Consider the following 25,933-nt stretch of genomic DNA (forward strand, 5'->3'; position numbering starts at 1 on the left):
TGAATGTCTGTCTGTTTGTGTGTGTGTGTGTGTGTGTGTCTATCTGTGTCTGTGTGTGTATGTGTGTGTAGTTTGTGTGTGTGTGTATGTGTGTGTGTGTCTGCGTGTGTGTCTGTACCTGTTTGCATGTGTGTCTTGGTCAGCTGTTTTCCAGGTAGCGTTCTCACGCTACTCCAGCTTCTCCCGTTTCTCACCGTCGCCACGGTTACTGTGGCCCCACCCACACCTGGCAAATGGAGCCCACCTCAGCCACACCACTTCCTGCCTTTGATCACAGAGAGGAAAAAAAACAAAGACATGACAGAAAAGAAGAACAACCAAATAACAACCTTTAAAGTGAACTGAGTCAGGGGTAGAGAAGCAGGAAGACATGGAGAAGGAGAGAGGAAGAGAAGAGAGAGAGTGAAGAGGACAGAGAGAGTGAAGAGGACAGAGAGAGGAAGAGAGGGAGCGATGGGATGACTTCATGCTCCGTCTCCTGACCCACCCACTGTGAGTCATCCCATCCAGGTGTGTGTGTGCGTTTCCAGCTGCTCCAGGTCAGGTCTGGGCGTGTCTTTATTACCCCAGACTGATAGCATGTTTCCTCAAGCACAGGGCTCTACCAGCACCACCAGACAACAACCCAGTTCTAACCCTTTCTTTCTGTCATGATGTCATGAAGCAAGAGGGACTGAGGTGATATTCCTTATGAACGTGAGACCGTGAAGGAAAGGAAAAGCAGCCCCCCTGAGGGAGTTTAATGAAAAATTAGGAGAGATGGACTGTAGAACACCTCTCCTGACCAAATCCTCCCTTCTTCCCCTTTAAATCTCCTCTTGTCTCTCTGGTCCTGGGTGTAGTTTAATAAAGCCTGTTACCCACCCTCCCCCCTCTCTCTCCCTCTGCCCTCTCCCTTTTGTTGGCCCCTGGTGATGTATTTGTGGAGACGGCACATGGCCAGCAGACATCCCATCCCTGGTCCTTTCCCATACTCCCTGTGCCTTGCTGGCTCCTCCCCCATCTTCACCCGCAGGACAACATCACCTGAACCCCAGCCATCAGTCCTGAACCCCAGCCATCAGTCCTGAACCCCAGCCATCAGTCCTGAACCCCAGCCATCAGACCTGAACCCCAGCCATCAGTCCTGAACCCCAGCCATCAGTCCTGAACCCCAGCCATCAGACCTGAACGCCAGCCATCAGACCTGAACCCCAGCCATCAGTCCTGAACCCCAGCCATCAGTCCTGAACCCCAGCCATCAGTCCTGAACCCCAGCCATCAGACCTGAACCCCAGCCATCAGTCCTGTGCACAATGGGAGCTAAGTAGCAAGGTGTTTGGTTGTGCATGTGTGTGTGTGTGTGTGTGTGTGTTTGAGGTACAAAATGATAAGGAAGATCAAAGGGCAACCATGGTCTTTACTCAGCCCCCCCCACCCACCCAATCTTTCCCTCTTCCTGCCGCTCCTGCTGTAATGGATTTGGGTTGATGCCGATGGAACAACACTGGTCAAATGGCATGTAGGAGAGAAGATTACATAGGATGAGGAGAGGGGTCAGGAAGAGAGGGGAGGAGAGGGGAGGAGAGAGAGGGGAGGAGAGAGGTCAGGGAGAGAGGGGAGGACAGGGGAGGAGAGAGAGGGGAGGAGAGAGGTCAGGGAGAGAGGGGAGGAGAGAGGTCAGGGAGAGAGTGGAGGAGAGGGGAGGAGAGGGGGGAGGAGAGAGGTCAGGGAGAGAGGGGAGGAGAAAGGGGAGAAGAGAGGTCAGGGAGAGAGGGGAGGAGAGGGGAGGAGAGAGAGGGGAGGAGAGTGGTCAGGGAGAGAGGGGAGGAGAGAGGTCAGGGAGAGAGTGGAGGAGAGGGGAGGAGAGGGGGGAGGAGAGAGGTCAGGGAGAGAGGGGAGGAGAAAGGGGAGAAGAGAGGTCAGGGAGAGAGGGGAGGAGAGAGGGGAGGAGAGAGGGGAGGAAAGGGGAGGAGAGAGGGGAGGAGAGGGGAGGAGAGGGGAGGAGAGAGGGGAGGAGAGGGGAGGAGAGAGGGGAGGAGAGAGGTCAGGGAGAGAGGGGAGGAGAGAGGTCAGGGAGAGAGTGGAGGAGAGGGGAGGAGAGGGGGGAGGAGAGAGGTCAGGGAGAGAGGGGAGGAGAAAGGGGAGAAGAGAGGTCAGGGAGAGAGGGGAGGAGAGGGGAGGAGAGAGAGGGGAGGAGAGTGGTCAGGGAGAGAGGGGAGGAGAGAGGTCAGGGAGAGAGTGGAGGAGAGGGGAGGAGAGGGGGGAGGAGAGAGGTCAGGGAGAGAGGGGAGGAGAAAGGGGAGAAGAGAGGTCAGGGAGAGAGGGGAGGAGAGAGGGGAGGAGAGAGGGGAGGAGAGGGGAGGAGAGAGGGGAGGAGTGGGGAGGAGAGAGGGGAGGAGAGGGGAGGAGAGAGGGGAGGAGAGGGAAGGAGAGAGGAGGGGAGATATAAACGGCCTACTAGCAGCTAGTTATTAGTGGGACAGAATATCACTTACTCAAGAACAGTGCAACATGAAACACAGCGAGATAGCTAATGTATGGTCAATGTTCTTCACCGTGTCCCGGAAGCATCCTGTTTCCTGTGAAGCTGTTGGGTGGATCTGTGGCCCGAAGGCTGATGATCCCAGGGGAGTGGAGACGCTTTAGCTACTGTTACACCCAAGAGCCAAGCCACACCAACCAGCACACGCACATTATTTAAAAGATCAATACAAAATAGAAATATTGGAATACGTTTGTAAATACAGATTCATAAAAAGAAACTATATGTGAAAACTGCATTTAAAGCCAGCTATCTTTGGTGTTTGGTAATAATAAAATGTATTAGGACATGATTAACATTGTGATTTTTTCTGTAATGCGGTATTGAAAACAGTAAACATTAGACTTGAGTCATATGGAACTACTGAGAAAGCACTGAATTAACATGTCTTCATTCTGATATTTGTTTTTACATCATCCACACCTATTTTTTACATAACACATCATCTTTATGAGATCAAATAAAAGAATATTAGAAATATTGTAATGTAGTGTGAACAGGGGAGCCAGCTCTGTGTGAAAGCTGAATAAGCACTAAGTGTCTGAGTCTGATTCCCAAAGTCTCCAAAATCTCCAGATAATCTGATAAAGGTTGCTGTATTCGATAGGGGCCGGGGAAAGCTAGGGAAGCAAAATGTTGATGTATTAAAAAATGTATATACTTTTTTTTTGTTTTTGAGTACCTGTAATATAATAGTAGTATGAACACATGTATAACAGAATATTATATACTGTAGACATAGTTATTGAACATAATATAATCACAGTGGCAGGGTGAATGGCACTGGGAGAAGAGCAGACACCTGGAGGGCACCAGTAGCCCAGATGTTTTCTTTCCAACCAACTAACTGGCTCCAACCAACAAGTGTCCTCAAAAAAGGACTAATAAATCACATATTATCTCTGCCTTCTAATGCCCACCACTAGGTTACAAACCTACCCCTCACTCCCACTGCTCTTTAGGTTTCCAGTCTAGGTGCCCTAGATCCATTTAAACGTAAATACGGCAGTCATCTCTGACTGATCCAAAATTGTGCACTGCAATTGCAGTCTCACTATAACACTGGGATATTGCCTTTAATTTCAACCATGTTTTGGACTGGGAAAAGCCAGATCTTGAGTTTGTCGTTTCCCCAGGTGGCTGTGACTCTCTCTGCTGCCTGTGCTTCCTCAACTCTCCTCCAGACAACGTGCTTCACTGATGGACTGGGTGGGGTTTGGTCCATTGTCTTCTCTGTACACTCACAACCATGTATTCACATCCCCCTCCTACGCTTACACACACAAACACACATGTATTTCATATACCTTATATACATACACCCCACCCCCCAAAAGCACACCCATACTCACACACACACATACACACACACATATAGTATACAAACACACACACACTTACACACGTATAGTACACAAACACACACACACACACACACACTCACACACACTTATTTCCAAAATTTCCTTCATAAGCTCCGCCCCATCGATGCATACTCAACCCTCGTTTCCAAATACACACACACAGATGAAAACTCAAACCTGCTCACCAAACACACACAGATGCATACTCAACTCCCGTTTCCAAATACACACACACAGATGCAAACTCAACTCTGCTCACCAAACACACACAGATGCATACTCAACTCTGCTCACCAAACACACACAGATGCATACTCAACCCCCGTTTCCAAATACACACACACAGATGCAAACTCAACTCTGCTCACCAAACACACACAGATGCATACTCAACCCCCGTTTCCAAATACACACACACAGATGCAAACTCAACTCTGCTCACCAAACACACACAGATGCATACTCAACCCTCGTTTCCAAATACACACACACAGACAAAAACTCAAACCTGCTCACCAAACACACACAGATGCATACTCAACCCCCGTTTCCAAATACACACACACAGACGAAAACTCAAACCTGCTCACCAAACACACACAGATGCATACTCAACCCTCGTTTCCAAATACACACACACAGACAAAAACTCAAACCTGCTCACCAAACACACACACAGATGCATACTCAACCCCCGTTTCCAAATACACACACACAGATGCAAACTCAACTCTGCTCACCAAACACACACAGATGCATACTCAACCCCCCTCTCCAAACACACACAGACGCATACTCAACCCCCCTCTCCAAACACACACAGACGCATACTCAACCCCCCTCTCCAAACACACACAGACGCATACTCAACCCCCCTCTCCAAACACACACAGACGCATACTCAACCCCCCTCTCCAAACACACACAGACGCATACTCAACCCCCCTCTCCAAACACACACAGACGCATACTCAACCCCCCTCTCCAAACACACACAGACGCATACTCAACCCCCTTCTCCAAACACACACAGACGCATACTCAACCCCCCTCTCCAAACACACACAGACGCATACTCAACCCCCCTCTCCAAACACACACAGACGCATACTCAACCCCCCTCTCCAAACACACACAGACGCATACTCAACCCCCTCTGGGCAACGGGGTGGGGAACAAGCTGAGCAATGAAGACACGCGGTCACTACGGTGGTGTCCATAAAATGTAAACGTCGTCAGACGGCTCATGTGATGATGCCACCTGGGCCTCCTTCAGGGTAGGGAGGACAGATGCCCTTCTATCATTTGATCATCTTCTTTATGCGGGAATATTCCTGGCTAAATTAATGTTTTCAGGTTTTAAAAGACTTCCTAAATGTCTGACATGATATGCTTTAACAATAAAGAAAGAGTCAACCACAAAGTGCATTTATTAATAAGTTTGATGTGTGTTTTAGCAAAAAGGCTCCAATTTTGATATAGGATCTGTAATAACACACGCAAAGGGAGACTAGCGGACAAACGTAACTGGCTAAGACACAGAAGAAGGTCTTTATTTCATATAATGAGGAAACCCTGTTAGTGAAACAAATGAATTGAGACATCTGGTGTCTGTGGAGCAGTCTGGTAACGTTGTTTCAATCTGTCATTCAGAAGAGATTCAAATAAACATTTTCAGAGAAAGAGGAATGACGAGACAGAGGCCGTGGCTTTCTTAAATAATGTTATTCTTTATTGCATGTGTCTATAAAGAATCAATACAGTCCAGCCATGGGAACTACACTAGGTTTAAATTATGATCTCTTAGTAGCATCACAGTAAGCAATAAGATATGAAGTATTTACAATGGAAGACACAGCAAGTTAAGTCATCATGTCATCATAGCCTTTAGATACTTAATAAAAACCCAACAGGGACCTTATCCAACTGCAAAAAACACTGCTCAAATCACCAATAGGCTCCAATAGCAAAACTAGCAAAAAAAACAGGAAATTGGCAGATTTTATTTTACAAAGAGCAGAAAAATCATCTTTTTTTAAGGTTTAACAAACATTATTAACATAGAGTTTATACATTTGGTACCTCTGTAAACTAATTCGGTAAAAATTTGAATATTGCATATGCCATTTTGAAATGTACCTAAGTAGCAAGGGTTAAAATTGTACGTCAAGTATTTATTTATTAACGATTTGCTTCTCTTAAAATCTTTCTTGGAATTACAGCGTTAGAAAATGTTTTTGTAGTGGCATTAATTTCACCAAACCATACTGTAATACTATTTATTTTTATCAAGGCCAAACATTGTCGCTTGGCATATGCGTACAGTATAACTTAATAATTAGTGCTTTCATTGTTTCCAGGAATTCACTCCAAACACACATGTATGTACAGAACGAACGAACATAAGTTATAATCTTTAAATGAAAATCTCTCCAAAACAAACGCTCAACTTGCGCTCGCTTGTAATTCTCTGTATTTGTACATTATTTACACTACATAGGCAAACAATGAGTTCCATCGAAGTCACACACTCTCCGGCCTCGCTTGGTTTTTCATCAGTTACGTTTTTTGTCAGTTTCTTTCGTCTAAATTCTGCACGTCTTTGTCGTTATTGGTGTTGTAGTAGTAGTTATTATGTGTCGCGGTATTTCTCGTCCTTGTCGCGCGGTCACCTTCCGCAGGAGAACATGAACTAGACTACATTCAAAGTGTCTTGTGTTTACAATCTAGGGAGTCCGGATGTAGAAGACCGTGCTGCTTCAGCTCTTCTGTCCTCAACGGCTCAGTCTCACTGTATCCAGGGCTCCAAGCTTGTCAAAAGCTCCCTGAACGATCAGTGAAAAGTGTGTGTGTGTGTGTGTGTGTGTGTGTGTGTGTGTGTGCATGACTGTGTGCGCCTGGTCACCAGTCCAATCACAGCTCAAGTCTGTGCCAGACAGCCTATCGCAGCCAAGCACAGTTCAGTGCTGAGGCAACAGGTGAGAAAAACATCTGTCACAGGTCTGTTGGGTTGGGGCCAATTCCATTTCAATTCCAGTCAATTCAGAAAGTGCATTGAAATTCTATTTCAGTTCTAATTTCAATGCTCTTCAATGCCCCTTCTAATCAGGACCTTTGGAATGTGGATTACTTTCATGAAGAGAACGGAACTGAGCCCAACCCTGATCACAGGTGGGTTGTTGTTATAGGTCAAAGGTTAAAGTATATTGCCCTAGGCTTCATCTCATTGAAGGTGTTTAGTCACTGACAACAGACCCTGGTCAAGGTGGGACATGCCAATGTCCCAGCTTGGCAATGATGCGAGTGTGGGCAATTCACCTTCTCGTCTCTGGCGGAGTATTTGCGGAGTAATGCCGTGGAGCTCCTTCTCTTCACCCTCTGTATTCAACAATAAATATATTACTATGGCGCATTATATGGCAGCTAAATGTGAATGAACTGCAGTAATCTCAGGAATCTTTGACGGCGCTGGGGAAGAGGTCAGACGTTTTGTCCTCTCCAGCTGCTCAAACACACATTCCGTGTCCATGGCGACGGGTTTAAGTCTTTGATGTTCTGTTCGTAAGGTCCAAACTAACAGTAGAGCAGTAAGGCTTTGGATTGGTCTTTAGAAAAACATTCACCTCTGAAAATAAATAAATATATCTCCATATATATTTGTGGTGTGTAAATAAGTACTAATCTGGTTTGCTCTGAGGTAGGGGTTTTAAGCGACTGCGTACTCAGTACTTTGTTGAATATATTCATAAAATGCCACCTCTCTTCCGTACAAATTCAGTGTACACATCCTAACACACTCACACACGGAGTGACCACATAAATAAATAAATATGTGATGGGTACGAACAGTGTGCATTATGGGCTTGAGAGGTTTGGTTCACAGGGTTTTTAAAGTGAGGGTAACTGGGCTCCTTCAGTCAAAGCCAAACAAAAACCAGTGGAATAATAATAATAATAATAATAATATTACGAAGGAAACATTTTGCAGACATGTGTTTTCAGTTGTCTGAGAGCCACAGCGACAGCCCCTCAATGATTGGGTGCCGGGTAGAAATGGGGTCAAGTGTCCACGTTGCTGTGACGACAGCGGCCCCAGTGACCCTTGGGGGGAGGAGATGGTGGAGGTTAAAGGTCGTCTACTGCAGCACATGGTCCAGCTGTTGGCAGGGCGATCTTGTCACTAGGATGCAGCCTGATCCCTCATTAACAGCCAGGAGACGGAGAGAAACGGACAGAGAGGGAGATGGAGAAAGAAAGAGATGGAGAGAGACAAAGAAAGAGAGATGGAGAAAGAGGTGAAAGAGACAGAGATAGAAAAAGAAAGAGATAGATGGAGAAAGAGGACATGGGATAGAGGAAGGGGGTGGTCCCATCATAGTTCAATCTGATTGGAGAGAAAGAAAAAGAGAGGGGAGTGTTTTGGTTAATTAGGTGGCCATATCTACTCACTAATCCCACATACAGGCTGGGACATGCATTCCCTTTTCTGTCCCTCTACATTCACTGTCTTCCATGGAAAAGGATTGTGTGTATGTCCATGTGTTTGTTTGTGTGTGTGTGTGTGTGTGGGGGGTGTGTTACACAATGTGTATGTACGGTGTGTGTGTGATTCATGTGGTTGGAATGGGAGCCAGAGAAAGGTCAAATGGTGTATCCCCCACTCTGCTACCAAGTATGGAATAAGTGCTCTTTAGCAAGGGGGAACTATGCGTGTGTTTGTGTGTGTTTGTGTGTGTGTGTGTGTGTGTGTGTGTATATGTGTGTGTTTTACGTCAGCAGGCAGACAGGGAAGTGGCAGGTGCTTCTGGACCGGGGGGAAAACGGACTGGCATTTAGCACAATGCGACTGAGGGAATACAGTCTCCAATGAAGACAAACACAGGCTCATATCAACACTGAGCACACTGCACCCACAGACAACGCTCTGATCGCATGAAATAAACAGACGCTTCTGCAAACAGGAGTAAACAAACACACATCTTAAAAACTTTGAGCCAGGCATTTTTTCAAAACCTCAGTAGCTATCAGGTCGGTCATGTCTGGAAATGTTCAGGTCTTCGGAAGAACAGCAACAGCTTAAAGCATTTGACGCAGACTTGATTGTGTTCGACTGATGAATGATAGCGTACCTGTGTGCTAGGTTTAAATTTTTTTGGTTAAAACTTACTTTAATAGAAATATAAGAAATACCCACAAAGCATGCTGGATATTCTTCTAATAAGTTCCAGATGAGGACTGTTGAAAAATACACAATGAATAAAAAGTTCTTGGAAGTATCTTGTTACAAAATACACTACCGTTAAAAAAAAGGTTTGAGGTCACTTAGAAATGTCAGTTTGCACTGTTCTGTGAAGGGAATAGTACACAGCTTCTTGGCAATTTCACATGGACAAGAATAAACCGACGAGTTTCAGAAAAAGGTTCTTTCTCTCTGTCTATTTTGAGCCTATAATCGAACAAACTCTGATGATGAAGATACTCAACTAAAGAAGGACAGTTTCACTGCTTCTTTAATCAGCACAACAGGGTTCACCTGTGCTAGCATAAGTACAAGAAGGTTTTGTAATGATCTATTGCCCGTTTGAAATGATAAACTTGGATTAGCAAGCACAACGTGCCACTGGAACACAGGACTGATGGTTGCTGATAATGCTCCTCTGAACGTCTATGTAGATATTGCATTGGCCGTTTCCAGTTACAATAGTGATCTACAACATTAACAATGTCTACATTGCATTTCTAGTTCATTTTATTTTATTTTAATGGACAAATAAATAGCTTTTCTTTCAAAAACAAGGACATTTCTAAGTGACCCCAAACTTTTAAATGGTAGTGCACATTGGAATGGAGTTTAAAAAAAATGACAAAATACTTTCAAAGGGGGAGTTGTTTAACAGAAAAATCTATTTATCTCCGCTTGTCTTTCTTTCTCTCTGCCGGTCTCTCTATCTTTGTCTGTCTGTCTCTCTAAAGGACAGTGCTGTAACCCTTCCTGTGGTCTACTTGTTTGTTTGTGTGATTTGAATTGCAGTGTTGCATGGCAGCGGAAGTCTCAGCTAACAGCACACTCCACAACCCCTCCATGCCTCCCTCTCTCCCCCCTCTCTCTCTTTGCTCTTTCTCTCCCTCTCTCTTCGCTCTCTCTCTCTCCCTCTTTTTCTAGCCAATAACAAGAGATGTTTTCACAGAGCTGGATGTGATAGTCACTTTCTTAAACAAATCCCTCATACAGAACCCCTGTGTTGCAAAACACACACAAACAAACACAAAGAGACACACAGAGACGCACACAAACACACTGTATAACACCAAAACTTTAAACCAAAAAGGTCAGACCAAAACAAAATACTGGTACTTTCCCAGACTAGAGGGAGTGCAGTGCTTAAACCCAGAACTGCAATGCCTCACACTCCTCACCATCTCACTCCTACACTCTTCTCACCATGAGAGAGGACGAGCAGTAAATGATGTAGTAAACAGAGGAGTGATTCACACTGCACTACCCACACACTCACATACACCCAAAAACATACACAAATACACATATACACAAACACACTGTTCTTTAGGTGGATTAGCAAGTCCATGGACTCTGCAGTCACATCTGATAGGCTGACCCACATCCACAGAGAGACCGTCTGAGGCCGAGAACCAGGAAGCAGGAAGTGGCAAAGTACTGGAAAACACACCTCGGGAGTGATCAAACGCAACACAACACCACACCTGATGGAACATGAACGCGATTCCACAACTGACCACTCAGCGATGAGTCTGACGGGGCAGTCAGGTCAGGGTTCATAGCTGTAGTTGCTTTTCACAGATCCCAAGTCCCACCCATCCCGATGGGTCAGGCAGGGAGGGGGAGTGGCAGTGGGAGGAGGAATCAAAGAACCAAAGCAACACAGTCAACCTGACACACAGACCCAGGAATGTGGTGAGGTCATGGGACAGTTCTCTCTCTCGGTGTGTGAGTGTGTGTATGGCCCAGTGAGGCCGGTCCAGACCTGTTGGGTGCAGACACAGGGGTGTGAGGGAGTGGGGGCTGAGGTAGAGTTGCCGGGAATGAGAGTTGAATCATCTCACACTTACAGCCCATGTTTCTAAACACATGCCTAGTTACCAATCACGCCTCCTGTTACCAATCACACCTCCTCTTACCAATCATGCCTCCTGTTACCAATCACACCTCCTCTTACCAATCCCGCCTCCTCTTACCAATCACACATCCTGTTACCAATCACGCCTCCTGTTACCAATCACGCCTCCTGTTACCAATCACGCCTCCTGTTACCAATCACGCCTCCTGTTACCAATCACGCCTCCTGTTACCAATCACACCTCCTCTTACCAATCACGCCTCCTGTTACCAATCACACCTCCTCTTACCAATCACGCCTCCTGTTACAAATCACACCTCCTCTTACCAATCACACCTCCTCTTACCAATCACGCCTCCTGTTACCAATCACACCTCCTCTTACCAATCCCGCCTCCTCTTACCAATCACACATCCTGTTACCAATCACGCCTCCTGTTACCAATCACACATCCTGTTACCAATCATGCCTCCTGTTACCAATCACGCATCCATACCAATTACCAGTTTTTAATTAGTTATTCTGCCGGTGCTAGAACATTTCAATGCGGCACAAATTATTTAAATGACAGGCTACTTTTACCCTGTATTTAAGAGGGTAGTTATCAAAGAGGCAATTGGTTGCTTTTATTGCCATTCTGGGACGTTCTGGATCCTGACAGGACAAAAACAGTCCAAAACCAATAGAATCCCAGCTGGTAACAGATCCCATACCATTGCTCAGCCCATCAAAACGACTCCTGTTTTATCAATGGAGACTCAGGAAGCCTTAGTGCAGAGTGTGTGTGTCTGCTGAAAGCCCCTCCCCAAACACAGCTAATCCTACACACGCCGATCACAAAGACAGAGAGAAAGATAGGAGAGGAGCTAGCTAGAGGGAGGGGTGAATGAACCCGTTACCCTTCTACCCCTCCCCCTTAGGGCTCTTGGCCCCCCCTACAGCGCCTCCCTGCACGTCCAATTAAAACATTTAAATGAAGATGATCTACTCTACTGATACACATGCCTACCGAGAGACACATCACAGGGTCTGCTGTTCTGACCAGAGTTTAAACCTCTTCATAGCACCGTTTGGGTGCAGGAACTATTCTCATGGAACGTGGGAATAAAACCTTCTGTTTAAAGCAATCTGTTTAACAATCAGGACGGGAGTTCAGGCCACGTAGAAGGGTTTAAAAAAAAAAAAAAAAAAATGTAAGTTAAATTAGGCTTCACGTCTTTACTAATAATAGCCACAACTCCCCCCACCATGGAAATGAAATGCCTTCCAACTGATTTGTTCCGGCGCCGGTCCTGCCAACCTCCCTGGACCGCTCACATGCACACATCGCTGTCCAGGTTATCTATTTCTCACAGACTAAATTTAGACCTGCTACTGTCAGCCAGAAACACTCTATACCTCACACACACACAGTCATTTCACACACACACACACACACAGTCATTTCACACACACACACACACACACACGAGAGACATGCTAGCACAGTATTTTAAATAAAAGTCAACTCAGGCCAGTCGATGTATATGGTGATCCAAGTAGCAGATCAGATTCTTACACTATCCTTATACTTGGAGTTTCTGCCAACCCCATCCTCCCTCAACCTTCATTCTGCCTCTTCCCCTTCCTCTTTTCTTCTCCGTCCGCCTCTCTCTCCTCCTCCCTCGTACTCTTTCCTCCTCGTCCGTTCTCCATTCTCGTCCTAACAGCTCAGAAGCCTAGAGAACTGCCTGTCAAGAACATCCACAAAAGCAAACAACAGCTTCTGTGTTGTTTATGTTCCTAGCATGGTCAGTTTCTCCTCCCATCTAACCACCCAAATCGACACACACACACCCAGACACACACACACACACACACAGGAATCCATGGGTGTTTTTATCAGTTTGTCTCCTGACACTGCTGACCCGACTGTCTCCAGACCAGTGTAATGTCAGTGCGTTCGGTCCCAGCTGGGTTGTGTGATGTGACCACTTTGAGACAAGGCTTAGGGAGGGGGAGACAGTGAACCAAAAAAACATGTAGAGAGACTGCGAGGGAAAGGCCTTGTGTCAGCCGCTTGGCAGACAGAATGCAGGACCATAACTTCTAAACACAGCCAATACAACTCCTCCGAATGTATCAGGTCATTAGCACTTATACATCACTCACTCTCGCCCCGCACCCCCGCTCTGTCCAACTGTGCATGGAGACTAATACGTTAATTTCAAATCATGTTACATGCTGGGCAATTATATTCAGTCATTCCACGAGTCCTTAACGAGCGCTCAGAGCCCATTTCTATTCTATAAATACGAAAGGCACGTGTTCATAACGCTTTTCAAATTGAATTTTTACCTCATGCCACAGACAACGCCCCTGGACCGATCGAACAAACAAGCACACACACACTCTGGAATGCAGGCTAAACTTAATCACAAACTGGCAACGTAACGTAACAACACATTCATCTAGTTTTGCGGGATGTCCCAGAAAACTATTCACTAACACATATATCTGACAGACTGGCCAAATTACGTACACAGAGGAGAGAACAGGACAGCTGTATTGTTTTGATGTAACTGTAGTATTTGGCTGAAACAGGGAAGTCTGTTTCTGAGAAGTCAGGAGAACATGAGCTCAATGAGGCTTAAAGTGATCCTAAATCAACTCACCTCAGTGTTTGGGAAACCTCTGTGTGTATCTGTGTTTGAGTGTGTGCATTTGTGTGTGTGTGCGCGTGTGTATGTGTGTGTGTGAGTGTGTGCGTGCGCTCACCCTTCCCCTAACTCTAAACAAAACAAGCTGCTCAACAATGTCTAATCCTGAACAGAATGTAATCCTCCTTAACTCCCAGCTAAACGAAGGGAACGTGGACAGAGTTTTTATCTACCCGTGGAACATCTCGCCCTAGTTCCCTCAAAGGTGTACTGGACAGGGAGGAAGGGAGATCGGCGACGCGACGCCGGAGAGTGAAAGAGGGGTGAAACAGAGAGGGGAGGGAGAAAGGACAGGTCAGGACAAATGTTCCCCAAAATACACCACTACGCCTAGCTCTTCAAATCCGTCAGCCGCTGTCAGTGCCAGGCAATGTCATTTAAGTTAATCCATTTAACTAATTTAGTTTAAACGTATAAGAGCAATTCTTTAAGGACGTCCATAAAAGAACACACAATTCAGGGATTTATTTTAACGGGGTTAATGTGCAAAATACATTAGCTAATTTTTTTAATTAGTTGTTAAACAAACAAATGGAACCTGTTAGGGTTAGTGTCGGCCAATCAGAAGCAGTCAGCTGGAGCTACAGTGGACTCTTGAGAGGAGAGAGGGGAGGGCTATGACCAACTGATTGGCTGACTAAATCACATGACTTACAGACAAACAGAAACTAGCACCTGAAAAAAAGAAAGACCAAGAAAAGGGAACGCGATAGAGGAATCGAATGAGAGAGAGGAAGAGAGATATACAGAGAGAAAAAAGAGGGAGTGTAGGGGGTAGAGTGACATTTGGCTTCTCTCCTCTCTCCCTATGTTATGCTGACAGATGGTACTCAGTCATTAGCTAGCGTATTGTCACAACCTCAGAAGGGATGGAGAACCAGTCAGCACTGCTTGGAGGGGCAGGTGCAAGACTCTGGCCCGCACCATCTGCTAACACACACACACACACACACACACATACGCGTTGAGGTAGAGAGGGTAAAAACAGGGGGTGGGGATTGGTCAGAGCTTCCAAATAAAAACATGGGGAGAGTGAGTCAGTCTACACCCCCCCCCCCCCTTCTGTCTGTAGCGAACACCTGACAGTCCTGGCCAAAGAAGTGAGAAAAATAGAGAGAGGGAGGGAGAAGGAGAGAGACAAACTGACAGACAGAGAGAGATGGATGATGACAGAGATGATTAGAGGGATGGTGAAAGAGGGAAGAAGAGAAGTAGAAGATTGAGAGGATCACAGGAAGGTCCACAGAGGTCCATTTCTAAATTGTGTCTGTGACTGAGATATCTGGTGTTTCTTTTTAACATCTCCCTATCTCTGGCAGAATGCAAATCCAAACCATGCCACCCTGAGTCAGTTCAAAAGTCACACTTTTGAGGGGAGGAGGGAGTGTACGGCATGTGAATTTGAAATGGAAATAGCCCCCAAAGAACTTGGGGATGCCCCCTCTCCTCTACCCTGTCAGGGACGCCCCCTCCTCTACCATGTCAGGGACGTCCCTTCTCCTCTACCCTGTCAGGGACCTCCCTTCTCCTCTACCATGTCAGGGACCTCCCTTCTCCTCTACCATGTCAGGGATGACCCTTCTCCTCTACCATGTCAGGGACGTCCCTTCTCCTCTACCATGTCAGGGATGACCCTTCTCCTCTACCATGTCAGGGATGACCCTTCTCCTCTACCATGTCAGGGACGTCCCTTCTCCTCTACCATGTCAGGGACGTCCCTTCTCCTCTACCATGTCAGGGATGACCCTTCTCCTCTACCATGTCAGGGACGTCCCTTCTCCTCTACCATGTCAGGGACCTCCCTTCTCCTCTACCATGTCAGGGATGACCCTTCTCCTCTACCATGTCAGGGACGTCCCTTCTCCTCTACCATGTCAGGGACGTCCCTTCTCCTCTACCATGTCAGGGACGTCCCTTCTCCTCTACCATGTCAGGGACGTCCCTTCTCCTCTACCATGTCAGGGATGACCCTTCTCCTCTACCATGTCAGGGATGACCCTTCTCCTCTACCATGTCAGGGACGTCCCTTCTCCTCTACCCTGTCAATGAGTGCTACGCATGTCCCCAAACCAAAACAACAACTATGCCCGGAAAAACGCTATTGACCGACCATCCACTCAATGAGTGAATGAACCAATAAAGCAATAAACGCATAAATCTCATTCACAGAAAACACAAGGCCATAGTAACCTCCAACCTAATACACACAGCAGCCTTCAGACTCGCACAAAAACACACACAACTGTAGAACAGGATGTCCGGGCCATATCATTGGTGTGTGTAGATCTAGAGACATGAAAGTTTGATCTCTACTAGGATTTGTGAAAGGAGCAGCAAGCTTACACATACATTCACCGAAACACACAAACACATTCACACACTCACATTGACACAAACACACAAACACATTCACACAAACAAACATTCACACAATAAAAAGCCAATTCGGCCTCAAATTATTTGCATTCCAAGTCCTGTCAGTCACAAATGAATGTGAGCATGTGGAATGCAGACTATGGCTGGCCTTGTGGGGCTGAAGGGAGAATGTTGAAAAGCCGGTCAGTTTTTTGTAAACACACAGAGACATAGAGCCTGGGCTTTTCTTTTTACATGCGGTTTTTATGATTGGAGTGTTGCTGAATGCTGGCTGTCCTGGTAGCATTCCTGATCGGGGCAGAGTGTTGGGTCGTTCCGGAAACACAGCTCACTGTTCTTTCTCTTTAGCTGATCTTTTTGTTTTTCAGGAATTCCGTAAATAATGAAGCAAGACCGTCACAGCCAACTACTTCAACACTGCTTTCTTTTTCTCTTTCGTCTTGTCCCTCTGTTCCTGGATCTTTGTGGTCTGTTTTGTTATGATTTTGAAAATACAATTTCAGTCGCTCCTTTCATCTCCTCTCCTCTCCTTCCACAGCCTAGGGCCATATCTTTCTTTTCCCCTAGACTTCTTAGAATAGTATGAAAAGAGCAGACTAGTACGGAAATGCTCGCTATAAATAAAAATACATCTCAGTGGATAGACCCAAATGAAAAAACAACATTCATTATTACGCAAACATAAATGCAACCAGCATTATTATACAAATGTAAATAAATACACTGACATAATACTAAACAAGTACACACAGACTTTTAATTGGATACGTTTGACCAATCAGTGAGTAGGCATTAAATCCTCTTGAGAGGAGGTGGAGTGTGTGTGTGCGCGTACGCGTGTGTGGCCCAGTATTGTAAAGATCCTCACAGTAAACAAAGAAACAAAGGCATCTACCCTAGTCAGAAAAACAAGCATTCACCTCTCCCTGCAACCTTTGCACACCGCCCACATTCCTGCCCCCAAACCCAGTACCTGACAGCTGATAAACAATCCCAGTACCTGACAGCTGATAAACAATCACTTGTTTTTCAGGCCTGTGAACCCAAGTGCACCCAGGCCTACTGTATACACCAGGAAAGGAAGACTACAAAGGGTTAGGTGACAGTGACAGATATCTTCACCAGGGCATTACCAACCACTAAGTTGGTGGGCAGCCTCAGTGACTAAAATGTCTATCCACTCCGAGGCCAACAAGCGATGCGTTTTTCTGTCAATGTGAAAACATAACCTCAAACAATGAGTATGTTGGATTTTCTTTGGTGTCATTATGCACGACATTATATACACGCAATTTAGTTTTTTGAATGCATTGTTATATTCTGAAAAACAGGCCACGTAGGTTCCATACATACGTCGGAATGAGGTGAAAGGTCACGTTTCTGCGTCACCAACGCCAGGTATCCTCCGAAGCCGCATCAATATCTAAACGTTACGCACGCATTTTAGTGTGATTTGTCGGTTGTCCCTCAATCGATCTTTCCCCACCCGTGTTCATTGTATTTTTATAATCAGGTATAATCGGGTAACTTCAAAATATACCCGGTGTATCCTAAGGTAACCTCTCACAGCATATAACTGTGTTATATACAGAAAAAAACCTTGCCTGGCAATTCCTTATGAACTGTTCAAGCTGGCTGAAGAAAAAAAAACATTCTGCGTCACTGATCCCTTTGGGATGTTTTCTCGTGCGTTTAGACTAGCGTAGCCTGGTCCCAAATAATATCTGCGTCACAGATAAGGTTGTCTAGGGCTCCAACGCGCACACATTCATCCAGAATACAATGTCTACAAGACACCAACCGCATTTCCACAGCCTTTGGGTTCTCATGTCCTAGGGTTTATTCATGCACTGTACTATGGGTGTGACGGGCTACTAATCCAATACAAATATCATAGTTTACGTGTGTTTAGTACGCTTCTTGCCCGGGCTTGTACATTTACCACGGTGCTCCAACTTGCCCTGTCGCGTTTCATCGCATCCGCATTCGCAAGTTCAGAATGAAATAGTGTACGCTCTAATTATTAAGCACCCACTATAAGCACCAGCATATGTTTCAATTGAATTACATAAAAATAAATAACCAAAAAGCCTGACAAATAGGTTTATATTGTCCATGTTTTACTTTAAACATGACTGTCTACGAATATACAGATCACGCTTTTACCCAGTGCCACCCAGCCAAGGGCGTCTATAAAACATTACATGAAACTATTACTTCCGCAAACACGTTTTGTTTATCAAATACTTCCGTCATTAGTAGGTCGCTCAAAACATCATGATATCTCGTCGCCTAATTAACATACTCACGTCGTGTGAAAAACAATCTGAAAATAAATAAGATGCGTCAACAGTACGCTATGTTAAATATCAAGTCGGCCGCTTGAACAGCGAATATGTAACCACTGCGTAGTTCCGCATTTTTTCCAATGGCTGTAGGCTATAACTGTTAGCGAGCTGCTTGCCCTAGAGCCGGGCAGCAGAGCTCAATTTCACTGCCAGTCGATAGTGTACAGTAGGCTACAGTGTGTTGGCGGTCTACAGTGGGTTCAGACCAAGGGGAGTAGAAATCGTGGTCTGCGTGCCACGCTGCCGCATCATGATAATCACGCACGCACGCCGGCAGCTGCATGCAGTCTACATTCTCTGGTATTATTAGCATGCCGGCTTCAGTAGGACAACAGTGAAAATGTCTCGGACACGACAAACTTGGAGTGCACTTCTGCTTAGCAACGGGGAAGACATGCCAAATGAATTGGTTGCTATCATTACGGCCATATCTATACACAAGCCCTGATGACACGCACTGGCTGTCTGAATGAACAGCCTGCCGTCTGGATGAATGAATAAGCTCATGATAAGCATGCAAACACACACACACACACACTCAAGTATTGGCAGTTACTCACCTTTCACTGCTGTTGCCGTCTCGCTGTAGCCCATGTTGGTATAGGGGCTGGCGTTGAAACCATTCATTCCTCCTTTGCACCCACAGGCTGCCTTGAACCTCAGCAGTCCCTCGCTGCCCCCCAGACCAGCGCAGCTCGCCAGGCTCCCCTCCATCAGGTTTAAGGCAATGTAGTTGAGTCCGTTCTGGTAGCCTGCCGACGTCTGCCGGCACATGGGGCTACTGCCGCTCCCGTACTCCTCGTCCGGACCATCCGAGCTCCGGAGCGGCCGCGACACGTTCTCGACCGACGCCGAGCTGTGCCGCTTGTTGGCATCGTGGGCAAACGACGGACACACAGGGGTGACCGTGGTGGTGGACGAGAAGGTCTCAGAGCTGTGGCGCCTGCGCCCCTGGGGGTCGGCCCGGATCACCTTGGCCCCCCTGTCTGGGTCGACGGGAGGGACGGAGAGGGAGGGAGCCCCCACGAAAAAGGACTCGACTGGGACGAGAGGCACCCCCACAACACTTTCTGTCCCCAGTGAGAGTCTCTGGATGCAGGCCGAAGGGCCGGTGGGCATGGCTGTGGAGGCACTGGAGGGGCACAGGGCGGCTGGAAGGGGGGCAGGGGGGTTGGTAGGACTGAAGGTCATCTCAGTGTAGTCGTCTTTCACAGCGCCAACTGGGCACGCAGAACTCTTCTGAAGAGGATATTCCGCTACAATCTTCTCCTCCTCTGTCTCCCTCCCCTCTCTGTCCTCCTCCTTCCCTCTCCCCCTCTCCTCCTCTCCGAGACATGCAGGGAGCACGGGATTCAGCTCTGGGGCTGAGGAGGAATCCCCGCGCTCGGCACAGTGCGGGCTGACGTCGATGTTGACGTAATCAGAGAGTGGGCGGGGGCTCGGCCCGCCGGACCTCTCGGCGGCTGCGGCGGCGGGCGGGTAACGCGTCGCTCGGCCAAAGTCGATGTTGATGTACTCCCCGGGACTCCTGGGCTCCGCGGGCAGAGGGTGTTCGCTTGTGAAGGGCAGCGTCCTCAGAGAGTCTAGTGCCAGCCGGGTAGGCCGACACACGCGCCCGACGTGGACCGCACCGCCCTCCTGGGCCGCCCGGCCGGGTCTGAGGGGCGAGGGGGCGGGTCCAGGCGGCGTGGTCACGGAGACGGCCGGGGCGGGACAGTGGTTTGACTCCTCCTCGATCCTCTGTCTCTGAAGGGTCATCACCACGTACTGCCCGGCGTCCGTCACACCGTTCCTCTGGGGCAGGGCTTTGAGGACGCGGGGCAGAGAACTGATGGAGTAAGGCTGTCTAAGGTGCGGCTCTGACAGGATGTAGTCCGGCGGGCTGAGGGTCACCAGGGGGTCGACCGGGGACATGTTGAGGTATTCCCCGTTGCTGAGCTTCCCGTCGGCGCTGTCCACGGACATCTTCGCCCCGCAGAACATCTTCATGTAGCCGTTTTCCTCCAGGGACACGTTGTCAGGGGAGTCTGTGTTGGGGCCGGGCCCGGTCGGACAGAGCGGAGAGCGGGGGTTGACGATCTGCTTGGGGGCGGACACACACATGGGACTCATGGGCATGTAGGCGTCACCTTTGACCCCCCACGTCGGAGGGGCCACGCCAGGCGTCATGGGCATGTAGCCGCTGTCACCTAGGGGACCGCTGGAGCCGATCCGGACGTCACCATAGTCCTCCGGATAGGTCGTCTGGGGGGAGGCGTTGTGGGAGCTCTGACCTAATTGGCTGCCACCGGTGTAGGTGGCCCTCATCAGCGTGTACTCGTCCAAGGAGGCGGAGGAAACCTGGGGTGGCGCCATGGACCTGCGCGGCGTGGTGAGGGAGTATGTGCGTTTCCGGAAACCCTTGTCCAGCTCCGGCAGGCGTCGGTAGGCACTCTGGCTCTGCCTCTCCATCACCATGTAACCGTGCAGGTCACCGCTGCCATCCCGGGAGGGGGGTGTGTCTGCACTCAGTGACTCTGGGGTGTTGCTGCGGAGGGTGAGCTGCAGGACCGCAGGGCTGGAGCCGTACTCCTCGCAGGAGGTGAAGCCCCCATCGCTGGGGGAGCCGGACACAGAGGCACTGCTGGAGGGGCGGGGAACGCTGCTTTCCGAGCAGGAGGACAGGCTGACTGGACTGGGTGTGGCTGTGGGCGGGGAGTGGGAAAGGGGCATGGACATGGACTTACTGTGGTGGAGGGAGGATTCAAACATCCAGCAGGGCCGGGCTGTTACCGTGTTTGACCTCCCCAAAAGAGTCCGGTGAATGCCGGGGCTAAGGGGACTCCCGTTCACTGACATGGGACGTGCCATGGTGCCGTCACCCTCACTGGCAGTGCGTATCCGGCAGGAGCTGTGGGTGAATTTGCTCACAGGGGAGGTCGTGGCCATGCTGTCGGTTCGAGAGCGCCGCTGGAGCCCGGTCTGGCTCGGGGGAAGGTTGTTGTGGTGCCTCCGCGTGGGCACGGAGATGGGGTTTGTGCCGGACGACTGGCTCTTGCTGCGCGGCCGGAACTCTGACAGCTCCTTCATGGCTTTCATCGCCTCCAGTATAGTCTCGTGGATGTTTTGCGCCACCACTGAGTCGTCAGCCTGCATCCACAGCTCACCGGGTCCCGTGGCTGCCGACCGACCGACCTCGATGAAGAAAAAGCTCTCTGAGTGACCGCATCTCCTAATGTTCATCAGCTGTAAGATGACTGACGCGACATCCGAATTGAGCTTCACGAAGCTGATAGTCCGGCTGGATAAGCAAAGCCTGTACACCCCGGTCATATTCCGACACTGTCCCAGCCCTTTTGATTTTAGGTTTACTTGCCAAACCTCTTTATATGCAGCCGTTACCGGCGTAATCATCCCGTAGTTTGCCTCATCAAAACCCACCAGCGACGACGCGGAATTAGATGCGGAGCCGTCTGAGTACACTTTCCCCTCGCTCATTAAATCCGTTAAGACACGGAACCAATTCTCTTGCTCCTGCTCATTCTCTGCCGCGACGGCAAAATACTCGTCCTTGGTATAGAGGGCAATAAGGTGTTTGTGTTTGGCGTCTGCTCTCTTATTGATATTGAGACAGCAATCCAGAGGAATAACCCTCTTTGCAGCCGACTTGTTTTTCCATTTCTTCTCACTCTCGTAGTACTCCAGCCGGGCGGGGAAGCCCTCGGTCGGCTCCTTCAAAACGAAAAAGCGCTTGTGTCCGTGCTTCTGCTTCTTGAGGTATCCACATTTCTTAATCTTGTTGTGATTAATGTTCGCGTTGGATAACAAGTGTCCTCCTCCAGAATTTGGCGGACTTGCCATTCTATCGTCGTTTAAAAAACAACTCACTTTTCTTAACCTGTTGTTATATCCTCGTTTATCGAAGGTTGGAGAGATATAATGTACATAGAGCTCTCCGAGGGTCTTTCACTCCAGGCGCCGGTTGTGCGTTCGGCGTCTGCAGCAGTTTAACAGTAAATAACCCATATCGCTAAGTGACCGGAGTGAAGAGAGAAACAACATGTGACGTTCTACACATCCAGATTTGGTTACAAAAAAGAGACGGGCAGAAAAAAATACACACACTGACAGTGGGGCGGTGCGAGTCGATGAGGCGTACCTGCATATCCGCCTATTTTGGTGAGCTCATTGGGCTTATTGGTGGAAAGGGCTGAATGATAGTGAAAAGACCCCGTCAGACGGTAGAAAGCCCTCCTACTCTCGCTCTCGCTCTCTCTCTCTCTCTCTCTCTCCCCCCCACACACACACACACAGAAACACACACACACCCACAATCATACGCTAGTGCCCTCTTTCGACTAACCAGTGGAACTGTTGGAGCTGTCAACCGTTTTATTTGTGTATTATGCGTTTAGTACATTATGCCTTACTGCTTACGTGTATCCTCTCCACTCATAACAACTAACAACGTATGCTCGAAAAGACCTATCACTTACCTTGTTGTCCTATTTCGGTTAAGAGTTAATATATTCGGTATGGACGTAATAGATTTGATGTCGTTTGGTTGTGCCCAATAAGAATTATTGAGGGCATGGGAATTTGTCATCTTATATGATTATTATAAACCAAAGGAAATCTGTCGGCGATTTCAGACAGGATGAACTGATAACATTTTGTGGAACACAGGGCTGTGTTACAGGTACATTTTATACTAGCCATTTTTTTATGCTAGTCATTATTTTTTGCAATTCATTACAAGGCTTGCGCAACAGTTTTACACTTGATACCCAAAGGCATTACGTCTATTAACATTCTAATTCCCAAATGCAAATAAAGTTACTACACATTTCTCAAAACAGCATACGATGCTGGATCTAGTAGATTCTAGATTATGCTTGAAAGTGGCAACGTAAGCACTGGTTTTAACTGTGATTTACAACGTGACTCATGAGCACTAGCGACAGGGTGAATGACTGTTCCCAGCCCGTTCAGAGCCTCTGTCCTCCGACTTCACAAGTAAACAAGCATCACCTGGATTAAGACTGTAGGCTGTCACAGTGGAGGGGGGTAGGAATGTCTCTCCTTAGATCAAACTAGATATTCCCCCAGCGTCTCTCGATCATTTACCCTACGTTACATATGTGCCTTGATGGCCAGAGATCTAGCTGCGCTCCTGATTTCCCCCCTTACTGCATTTGGCAGGACCTGACAAATCAAACTAAAATTGTAAACAACTGTGTGTGAGGGGAGCCCACCGTGCGCAGCGTAGTTTGTTATGTAACGCGCGCGCCCACTGGTCTATTTTTAATTCGCACAGGATCCCTACAGTCCAGCAAGAGCGCCTCTAGCGTTTCCGACTACTCTGTCTGTTTTTGCGTACGTATATATGCCATCGCACGTTGTAGGAAAAACGGGAGGTGTACAGGCTATTCGATGTTCAACTGATGCTGCCTAATATTGCGTATTTCTTTTCAAGTGGGCAAGAGTATATAGCCTTCATAACCATACGACGCAGGGATGGAATAAAGAGAGCCCATCCACTGTCTGCACGGAAAATAGAAAAATCATGACCCAGATACGGTTTTATAGTATATTTTGGTTTTATGATGACGCAGACCAAGAACAGTCTTGGACTTGGTGCGTCAGCCGTCAGAGATGTGCGTAATAACGAACACGACGCTGTATGCCCTGAATAGCTTTTCAGCCACGCGGATCGGAATTATTACTGTGTCACCCCATCCCGGATTCTTGTTCCGGTAGAAGGCTTGTTACGATAAAAAAACATCCTGACTGTGTGGCGGGCAAGGTGATGTAAGGTCGTGTTTTTCAATCTATTGGTGGCCCAGAATCTGACGGTGACATATTTGCCTGGATTGATCAAGAGAGGGGTCGATGGGGACAGCTGATGGGAGGCTGCAGTCGTCTACCAAAACTGACCTCACTGTCATTAGTGCCACTAAAACTGTTTATGAAAATGAAGGGTATATCTTCCCTATGTGGCGTTTTTCATTGGAACAGCAGAGATGCAAGGACACAGATAATGTAGATAGTTTGTTAACAGCAGACAGCTTGACCTAATAATGTATACTGTGAATATCCTGCCCAACATCCCACTCACTGGCCATCCAAACACATTTCCAACTGGAGGTGCCTCCTAGCAGTCCGCTAACTACATCATTGGCCTACAATCTCATTTAACAAAGTTCAAATAACACTTTAACCTCCTAAGACCTGAGCTTTGATAATATATGCATTTTAAATTTCTCTTAGCTATTTGGGATTAGTAGGACCTGATAAGTATAATATCTAAGCATGGCGCAGACAACTGTCCTTTAATAAGGACAATAGGTTTAAGTTAAGCAGAATGAATTTCAAGGTGCAGGAAGCCTAAATGTATGTGGACACAGTGTCTCTGGAGATTAAATAAACATTATGGGTTTCCTAGTGGAACCCTCTTACTTCCTTTTGGGATACAGGTAGATCTCTTCATAGAACCCATGGGACATATGTGAAACCAAGAACACATTCCTGCAAAAAACAAAAATCATTTGCATGTGGAGGAAGAGCACTTTCACAAGTCCTTCTTTTGAAGGGTGTGTTTATTGTAAGTGGCATGAAGATTAAACCAGTTTAAGTCAACGTATTCCTCCCCCACTCCTCTTTACTCCGTTTATAGAGCTCTCTGTTGGCTCAGCAGCCAGTCGACTGTCTTCAGCACCAAGGTCAATTACACAGTGTCCTGCACAGGTCACTTATGCCACCAATAGCACTGATTTGACTGGTTCCACTCAGGAAATGGAATCAAATCATGCAGCGATATCAGCCTAACCTGCTCACTATTCTCCCCTGCAGCCGTGGAATGGCTCAACTGAATCAATGCATGGCATTCAGAGCCAGATAGACTATAGGGCCAGAGAGACTATAGGCCAGAGAGACTATACAACCAGGGAAGCTCCAGGGCCAGAGAGACTATAGGCCAGAGAGACTATACAACCAGGGAAGCTCCAGGGCCAGAGAGACTAGTGCCCAAGAGATTATAGGGCAAAAGTGAATATAGAGCCGGAGAGACTGTAGGCCTGTGAGAATATAGGGTCAGAGGAACATTAGGGCAGAGAGAATATTGACCTGTATTAAATTTTGCTGCAGCCAGCTACACCTACCTTTCCTTCATCACAACCTCTGACACCATTTAAGGCTTCATACAAACACATAATTATAATAATAAAATTAATTAATTAATTTCAGGAGTAATAAGTTAACTGTCTGAAAGGTTTAGTAATAATAATACTAGTATGTTGCATTTGGAGAGTGCCTTTTATTTACAGACATATACTCCAAAAACCTGTTAATGTAAAGGAGACAGCCCAGGAAAAAACAAGACCATCTGAGATCTCTTCTAACCTCATTGGTTATCTCAAGCACCCAGATCTAACTGGCTGCTGAAGCAACTTGAGGAAGAGCAATTTAGTTACCCCCTTAATCAAATCAAACTTCCTGTTTACCTAAATCCTATATCAGTATGGAGGGAGGAACATGGCTGGAACAT

The 25,933-nt window shown here is 47.3% G+C and overlaps 1 protein-coding gene across 1 annotated transcript; it reads right to left on the minus strand.

Moving 5' to 3' along the window:
• Positions 1 to 5,597: 5,597 nt before the first annotated feature.
• On the minus strand, positions 5,598 to 23,031 carry irs2b (insulin receptor substrate 2b). The gene is made up of 2 exons (XM_010880396.5): positions 18,969 to 23,031; positions 5,598 to 8,272 (listed from the first exon to the last, which is right to left on the minus strand). The coding sequence occupies exons 1-2, from the start codon at positions 22,246 to 22,248 to the stop codon at positions 8,268 to 8,270; spliced, it is 3,285 nt and encodes a 1,094-aa protein (XP_010878698.2). The 5' UTR covers positions 22,249 to 23,031; the 3' UTR covers positions 5,598 to 8,267.
• Between the last annotated feature and the right edge of the window lie 2,902 nt (positions 23,032 to 25,933).

This window comes from Esox lucius, chromosome 16, assembly GCF_011004845.1.
Source record: "Esox lucius isolate fEsoLuc1 chromosome 16, fEsoLuc1.pri, whole genome shotgun sequence".
Classification (NCBI taxonomy): domain Eukaryota; kingdom Metazoa; phylum Chordata; class Actinopteri; order Esociformes; family Esocidae; genus Esox; species Esox lucius.